Source organism: Bison bison, unplaced genomic scaffold, assembly GCF_000754665.1.
Source record: "Bison bison bison isolate TAMUID 2011002044 unplaced genomic scaffold, Bison_UMD1.0 scf7180017864270, whole genome shotgun sequence".
Lineage (NCBI taxonomy): Eukaryota > Metazoa > Chordata > Mammalia > Artiodactyla > Bovidae > Bison > Bison bison.
Window position 1 is genome coordinate 7349608 of NW_011494842.1, and position 8412 is coordinate 7358019.

Here is an 8412-nt window from a genome sequence, read left to right on the forward strand (position 1 = left end):
AGAATTCTTCTGAGGGGTAGACATCAGCAGAGGTGAGCCAGAAGTAACTGTCTGGTCTTGAAACGTGTAAGTAAATGAACAAGGAAACCACTTGTCATTGAGTCTTCAGTCTCCCTTCTTTGCTTTCTCACTTCCTTTATCCCTTCTCCCTCTCAAACTCCCTGGACATAAGGAGAGGCCTATATAATTCTAATTCTAAATCTAAGAGCCTTTTGCTCTCAGGAGAGGAAATGGAGGCACTGCTGCTGCTACTGCTAAGTCGCTTCAGTCGTGTCCGACTCTGTGCGACCCTATAGACGGCAGCCCACCAGGCTCCCCCATCCCCAGGATTCTCCAGGCAAGAACACTGGAGTGGGTTGCCATTCCCTTCTCCAGTGCGTGAAAGTGAAAAGTTAAAGTGAAATCGCTCAGTCGTGTCCGACTCTTAGTGACCCCATGGACTGCAGCCTACCAGGGTCCTCCATCAATGGGATTTTCCAGGCAAGAGTACTGAAGTGGGGTGCCATTGCCTTCTCTGAATGGAGGCACAGAGAAGTTAAATAAGTTGTCTAAGATCACACAGCTAGTAAGAGGTAGAGCTGAAATTCAAACCCAGGAGGTCTGGACTGGTTGTAGAGCCCTGTGCTTTTTTGTGTGGGCGGGGGTGCTGTGCTGGGCACTTGTTGCTGCACAGGCTTTTCTCTGGTTGCAGCGAGTGGGGACTACTCTCTAGTTGCAGTGGCTTCTCTTGTTGCAGGGCTCTACGGCACTCAGGCTTCAGTAGTTGCTGCATGTGGGCTCATTTGTGGCTCCTGGCTCTACACCACAGGCTCATTAGTTGTGACACATGAGCTCAGTTGCTCCATGGCATGTGGGATCTTCCTGGACCAGGGATCAAACCTGTTTCTCCTGCATTGGCAGAGGGATTCTTTCCCATTGAGCCACCAGGGAAGCCCCAGAGCCCATTGCTTTTAACCTGTAAGTTATACTGCCTTATCAGAGGGTCTTGGTCTTGGCATACTGCCGCAGTGGGAGACAAGGGAACATATTTTGATTTAGTTAATTTGAGTCAGATCTGAATTTGGATCCATTTGGGGCCTTTCCAGATTTCAGGGAATCCTTTGCTGTTTAGCTCAATCTCAGCAGCTTACTGCCAGGTTGGAAGTCCCTGCTTTGTGTGGCATGGGTAGAATAATAAATGAAGTTGCCCCTCCTGTGAGTGACTGAAGGGGAATCTTCTGGGAGCTTAGGATTCTTCATGGCAGGATGTCTCTGCCTTGGGACCTCTGAGGCCCAGACCTGGGAGGCAGGGAGTGAGGCAACATGGAGAATGTCTAAGCTGTGCTTAGACATGCAGACTGTGCCTCCAACAGGCCTGTACTAAAGCAGGCAAGTGTTCCTCAGCCCTCTTCTGGGCCTGGCCCACTTCTCTCCATTTCTGCCCCCGCAGGAGACAAGCTTCTTGAAGGGCAAGTGATCCAGCTTGAGGATGGGACCACTGCATACATTCACCAAGTGACAGTGCAGAAAGGTGAGGGCATCCCAGGACGCCCCTGCCACATGAGCGAGGCCAGGCAGCCTCCACTGAAGGAGCCCTGCTCCCTGACCCCAAGCTCCAGAGAAAGGCAGGCATTGCTCTCATTACAGAGCCTCTTTCCTTTGAGGATGGACAACCCGTGCAGCTGGAAGATGGCAGCATGGCCTACATACACCGCACACCCAAAGGTGGGGTCACAGTCCTCATGACTGGTGAGAAGGAAGGGAGGCAGAACTGGCCGTGGTTGGGGGATAGCATTGTGCACCCTGGGAGCTGGGGCGGAGACATGGAGCCGTGGGCCCCACGCTCACCTGGATTAGCAGGCACCCCTGCCTTTCCTGGCGTGGACCGCAGGAGCAGCTGCTTCTGCCCCTAGGAGCCTGAGCATGGGAGTCCATGGCCTGGGCCTGGCGGCTCTAGCTACAGCACAGCCACAAAGTGTTAAGGCTTTATATGGGATCCAATAATATCCAAAACCAGGACCACATACTTAAGTCACATTTTTTAAGAATGAAGCTTTTAAGGTACTGAAGAATAATGGTTTATTTCTTCTACAAGTAGTTTTTTGAGCAGTTGCATGCCAGGCACTAGGTGTGGAGTATACAAAAGAGAACAGGGTCAGACATAGTCCCTGTTCTCCTAGAATCTAGTGGGGGAAAGGGCTTGAAATGAACCATCATGAACTGATCACTACAAATGGGGTTCAGACTCAGGGAGGGCTTTTCTGAGAAAGTGACGCTTGGGCTGGGAGCTGGAGGATGGAGTGGGCCTAGCTGGGAAAGAGCAATGGCAAGAAGGGTTCAGTACTCCAGACGGAAGAAACAGCATGTGTGACCCGGAAACAGGGGTGGAGGTGGGCAGGGAGAAAGAAGGGCACATTCATGGAACTGCCAGGAGCTTGAGTCTTGGAGGGGAGGGCAGAGTGGGTGAGGTGAAGCCAAACAGAGAGGATGGGCCAGAGCACTGGGGCTGCAGAATAAGGGTTTGGGTTTTTATCCTGAGGCCAATGGACATGGTTGAACTGTTTAGGCTGTTGGGTAACAAGACCACACGTGTGTCCTGCAAAGCTCCCTCTGGATGCTGTGCTGCCTGGAGGGAACTAGATAGGGTGAGGGGCCACCAGTCAGGAGGTTCTCATGGTCATCTCAGCCAAGATGATGGTCCTTTCAGGTCCTCACCAAGCTTGTGTGTTCCCAGTGAGTACTCCATAGGAGACCTCATCCTTAGGAGAGGTGGCCCCAGAGGGAGGGCCAGCCAGAGTGGACCACCAAGGTGAGGGAGCAGGAGAAACCAGAGGCTAAACCCTCCTCGGTATATGTACCTCTCCTTACCTCAACGCCCAGGTCCCAGCCGCATCTCTTGCCCTTGTGCAGCTTCTGGGCTAACCGCATGTTCCCTGCAGAGGGCTATGACCCCAGTGCCCTGGAAGCCGTCCAGCTGGAAGATGGCTCCACCGCCTACATTCACCACCCCGTGGCTGTGCCGTCAGATGGCGCCATCTTGGCTGTGCAGACAGAGGTGGGCCTGGAGGGCCTGGCCGCAGAGGATGACGAGGGCTTCAGTGCGGACACAGTGGTGGCCCTGGAGCAGTATACCAGCAAGGTGAGCTCTCTAGATGACAGGGTTAGTCCTGTGCCTGCACATGACCAGGGCTACTCCCTGTGACCCGCAGCCTGGCTCCCCCGACTCATCTCTCACGGGTCATCTTCTTGGGCAAGAGTCACAGCCCAGCTGGGGCCCGCCAACAGCTGTGTACACTCCCACTTGTTTATGCGTCTCTGCAGAGGGAAGGCAGCTGTAAGAAACAGTGATACCCATACGGTGGGAACTTAGGCCCAGCTTCACTTTGGCTGCACTGTCTGAGAAAACCTTTGCCAGCGACTTTTATTAGTTTTCCAGTTCTCTGAGGTCAGATGTTCTTGTGTTTATTTCTTTTCTGCGACTCATTAAGTCATTTGGGAAAATAACCTCTGTAGGCAGTGACGAGAGCAGATGTAGCGGAGCAGCTGGGATTCTTGGAACCCAGGGCTTGCACAGTAGCTCAGCTGCAAAAGAAAAGGATCTTGGCTTTCCAAACATTAGTCAGTCTAGGCTCTCTTTGCCTGGGCCGTGGTCCTGCCTGTAGGGGAAGCCAGTTCAGAGATCTGAGAGCCTTCCAGACCAGGGTCCTCCCTGCCCGGCCGAACTCCAGCGCCTCAGGGTGGATGTAGCAGGGCTTCCTGGAGCGTGCATTTTACCCAGGGGACTGGGGGAGTTGTTTTTATAATTAAACTAGAATGGCTATATCATAGAGGAGAAGAGGAAGTTGAAAAGACACTACAAAACTTCGCAGTAGGCCCCTCTGGGCTATGCCCACTCCCACCCCCATTCTGTAAGGTGTATTTTAGAAGCTTACTGCTGTTGGGAAGACAACCAAGCTTTAACTGTAAGCCCTGAAATCTGTGTGGGCTCTGCCTCTGCCATGTGCTGCCTCAGTCACTCCCCTCCGAGGCCTCAACTTGTTCCCATCTCATATGATGAGTTGGGGCCAGATGATCTCAGAGGGTCACTTCTAGCCCTGAAGTTTTTTGATTCCCTCAAGAACCAGTGGGACATGGGAGTGAAATCTAAATGCTTGACTGGGTTCGCCTGCCGAGCAGGCCCAGCCACCTGTGGCCCTCTCCTGCCACCCACCAGCTACTCGAGTGTCCAGGAAACTTTGTCAGCTGCCTGACCCCTTGACCTGGAGCTGACTATACAGACCCGCTGTGGATTTGGCCTCCCTCCTTTGACTCCTGCTCACCATGCCTTCCAGAGTTCAGTTTCAAGAGCTCCTGGGAAGGCCACAGTGTCCCAAAAACAAAGGCTAAGGGACAGTTCCAGCAGGACTCTGCCCAAGAAAGCACAACATTAAGGCTCCCTGAAGCCAGAGGCTGGTGTGGAATGGTTTTTGGCAGGAGAGAGGGAAAGGAAGGGCTTGTCAGTAGCCAGGTGCTACAGGTAGAACTGGGCTTCTGGTAGGACTTGCAGGTCCCTGCCCTGGGCACCTGTGCACTTTGTTGGTTGTGGCCACCTCGCTTCTGGTGAGCCGAGGTGAGCTTGTCCCCATAGCCAGCCCCTTGGCAGTGCCCCTTCCAAACATGGGTTTCCCCAGGGAGGAAGGAATCTCTTCCTATCAGAGGATAAACGTGTCCAGAGCAGCAGCCTCCACGGTCAGAAGTGGGGCAGCTGGCCCTCAGCCCAGCTCGAGTGTGGCCATTGCGGCCACTCCTCCCCCCGCCCTACCTGCCCATCTAAGAGACGCCCTTTCTCCCCAAGATGTCAGAGCCCCAGTGACATTTAATCATCTCTCTGTCCATCAGAGCTGGTGGTGACTCCACTGGCCAGCCCTGTTCCTTCTGCAGCAGGCTCAGCGTCTGTTCCATCTGTCTAGATCGATCACCCAGGTTGCGCATCTCCCCCTTGGTAGGTTTAACCCTGTTTATTGGGTCTTAAGCTGCCAGCTGGGCCCTGTGTCCCACCTCGTCCCTTCCTTCTTTGAGGAGAATACATATAGGGACCCCAAGATTTTTTCCCCTCAGGTTCTGCATGAGAGCCAGGCTCCTCATAATGGCAAAGGACAACAGGTTGGGGACAGAGCATTCCGCTGCGGCTACAAGGGCTGTGGGCGTCTCTATACCACCGCGCATCACTTAAAGGTAAGGTGGCTGCAAAGAGCTCTCAGCCTTGCTGTCTTCCCAGCAGGCTGCAATCCTGCCTTCCTGCTTTGACTGGAACTGGTCCCTGACCTCAGGTTGCTCATTGCCTCCTGGAAGGAAGAGATGAGCGTACAGGAATGTCAGCACGGGGGGCTGTGACACGCGTGAAGAGTGCATGAGGGAAGAGAATCAGGGAAGGCTCCCTGGAGGGGGCATCTCCACTGAAGAGGAAGCAAAATAAAGGAGGTGGCCAATGCTAATATTCTGGGCCCTAAAGAAACCGAAGAGCCCATTCATACCCTCTCGCCTCTGAATGACATGGTTGCTTGTCCTCACAGGTGCACGAGAGAGCTCATACCGGTGACCGTCCATACAGGTGTGATTTCCCCAGCTGCGGAAAGGCCTTTGCCACAGGTAACCTACCTGGATGGAGACCAAGGTGGACTGCTTCCAGTTGAGGGTGAAGGACCCTAGATTAGCTCTGAATGTTCCCTCAAGGGAGCCAAGCACCAGGCTGCCTTCTGGAAGAAACTGCTGTCTCAGTGCTCCAGCTGCAGGGCACTATCACTGCAGGAAACCTGTCATGGAGGCAAGAAGCAACCCTGACACAGACCAGTGGGGGGTGCCAGTGGTTGGAGGGCTTGCCTCCCTCTGGACTTCATTTTCCCTCAGTTGAGGCCCTGAGGTCATAGGTTCTCTGGGTCTCCTCTTCCACGGGTTCTGGAATGGCGCCAGCTGGCCCTGGACAGGGCAGGGAGCAGGAACCGCTGCCGCAGCCCCACTTCTGTGCCCAGACAGTGGCAGGACGGAGGCAGACACGGGCGCTTTGTGCCAAAGGAGGCCCGGAGCCTCACGGGGCACACCTTAAGGGAGAGCGCCTCTGCCTTAGGAAGGCAGATGCTAAAGATGAGGCCCCACCCAGTGCTTTTCTCACCCCTCCCCTTCCCCCGGGACAGGATATGGGCTGAAGAGCCACATGCGCACCCACACTGGTGAGAAGCCATACAAGTGCCCAGAGGAGCTGTGCAGCAAGGCCTTCAAGACCTCAGGAGACTTGCAGAAGCACGTCCGGACCCACACTGGTAGGCCGGGCCCTGCCCGCCCAGCCCAGTTAGGGCCTGGCCCCAAGCCCGGGGCTCACCCCGCTCTGCGGGACCCCTTGCTGAGCCGCCCTCACACATGGGTCTCCACAGGTGAACGCCCCTTCCGGTGCCCCTTCGAGGGCTGTGGCCGCTCCTTCACTACATCTAACATCCGCAAGGTACATGTGCGCACCCACACAGGCGAGCGGCCCTACACCTGCCCCGAGCCCCACTGTGGCCGTGGCTTCACCAGCGCCACCAACTACAAGAATCACGTGCGCATCCACACAGGTGGGCCAGCTGGCATGCGCGGGCCTCCCCCTCTGAGGCCCCAGCCCCTCTACCAAAGGCTTCTGACCTGAGACACCTTCTCAACAGAGGGTTGTTGCAGGCTGGTCCGCGGGCGGGGCACAGGGTCCCGAGGTTCCAGCTGTGCCCCCAGAACTGCTCTTTCACTTGCAGTGAGCGAGCAGTTCCTCCATTACCAGTTGGGGCTGATCTGATGGGCACTGCTGGCCTTGTCAGCCCCCTGCCCCCATCTGCACCCACCTGAAATCCGCCCCCTCCAGCGGAGCTCCCAGATAAAGGCCAGGGTCAGGCACAATGGGGAGAGAGCAGAGTGGAATGTCTTCAGCTCCTCACGTCGTCCACTGTCCATGTGACTCCCGTGTATCCTCACCCACCCCAGTGTTACGTCCCTGTCTAGCTTCTGTCATCTCTCGGACGCACGCGTCCCCTCCCTCTGCCGTCATACCTGGCACGTCCCCGTCAGTCATCCCTCTCTGTCTCCTGCTGCTTCTGTTCACAAGGCCCTGGTGCCCCTCACCAGCCCCTTCACTAGCCTCAGCCTTGCCCACCCCCCTGTCTTCTCTCCCCCTTGTCTGCAGGCCCCGTGGTCCCACACTCACTTCCTCTGTCTCTGCCGCTGGCCATCTTCCCCAGCTCTGTCCCTTCAGAGTCCCAGATCCCAGTCCCTCTTCCTCCCTCTGGCTCTCTCTTCACCAACCCTGTCCCTCACTCCTGCTCCCTTAGTTTCCCCCTTGCCAGCCCCAGGTCCCACCCCCCTCACAGCCCAGTGTCCCCAGGGGAGAAGCCATACGTTTGCACGGTGCCAGGCTGCGGGAAGCGCTTCACCGAGTACTCAAGCCTGTATAAGCACCACGTGGTGCACACACACTGCAAGCCCTACACCTGCAGCACCTGCGGCAAGACCTACCGGCAGACCTCCACCCTGGCCATGCACAAGCGCAGCGCCCACGGCGAGCTGGAGGCCACAGAGGAGAGCGAGCAGGCCCTTTACGAGCAGCAGCAGCTCGAGGGTGAGGGGCGTGGGCAGGAGGTGAGAGTGGGGACAAGCCAGGTCTCCCCATGACCACCTGGGGGCAGGTGTCAGCCTTGGCTCTCCTTTCCCAGCTGCATCTGCAGCCGAGGAGAGCCCGCCACCCAAGCGTCCCCACATTGCTTACGTGTCAGAGGTGAAGGAAGAGGGCGATGACCTCCCTACCCAAGTGGCTATGGTGACCGAGGAGGACGGGGCCCCCCAGGTGGCTCTGATCACTCAGGATGGTGCCCAGCAGGTACAGGCCGGGGGCGAGGGGTGGGGTGGGCCCCTCTGGCTGGTAGCCCCTCCCTCTCTCTCTGGGGAGCACCAGGTTCTAACAGCCCCATCTTCACCCAGGTTCTCTTTTTCACCCTTCTGGATCTCAAGAGCTGAGGCCAAGGCTCCCAACTCCCTGTAACACAGGCCGCCTGCTCGTGCGTCCAACTCAGTCTCTGGGGCTTCTGGAGCATAGCTAGTAGTTTCCCTTTTTACTTGAAGGCTGACAGGTCCTGTTTGCCTGAGTGAAACACTTGGATGTCCTCCTCCAGAGAGGCATGTTGGTGTACGGGCCAGAGCACGGTGTGGCCTCTGCAAGCCTGGGCTTTCGCGCCAGCAGCATAACCCGGCCTCTGTCTGCACGCTCAGTGTCAAGCGCACCTGTAACTTTCAGAGTTGATGACGAGGGTGAAATTGGGTAGAGACCCTGAATTGCATGGAACAGAGCCCTGAGGCAAAGTGGTGGTGAATAGACGTGGTCAGCAGATTTCTTCCAGTGTAGCCTCTCTTTGCAGAAATCTGCTGACCACGTCTATTCAC

At 56.3% G+C, this 8412-nt stretch overlaps 1 protein-coding gene across 1 annotated transcript in view; it reads left to right on the top strand.

Annotated features, from left to right (window-relative positions):
- Positions 1 to 8412, top strand: part of ZNF76 (zinc finger protein 76) — a 29764-nt gene that overhangs the window by 16931 nt on the left and 4421 nt on the right. Inside the window, exons 3-11 of the mRNA XM_010848639.1 lie at positions 1430 to 1510; positions 1627 to 1704; positions 2919 to 3118; positions 5077 to 5193; positions 5532 to 5607; positions 6150 to 6275; positions 6387 to 6566; positions 7361 to 7594; positions 7689 to 7852. Coding sequence (XP_010846941.1) covers positions 1430 to 1510; positions 1627 to 1704; positions 2919 to 3118; positions 5077 to 5193; positions 5532 to 5607; positions 6150 to 6275; positions 6387 to 6566; positions 7361 to 7594; positions 7689 to 7852 — 1256 coding nt within the window. The remainder of the gene's footprint in view (positions 1 to 1429; positions 1511 to 1626; positions 1705 to 2918; positions 3119 to 5076; positions 5194 to 5531; positions 5608 to 6149; positions 6276 to 6386; positions 6567 to 7360; positions 7595 to 7688; positions 7853 to 8412) is intronic.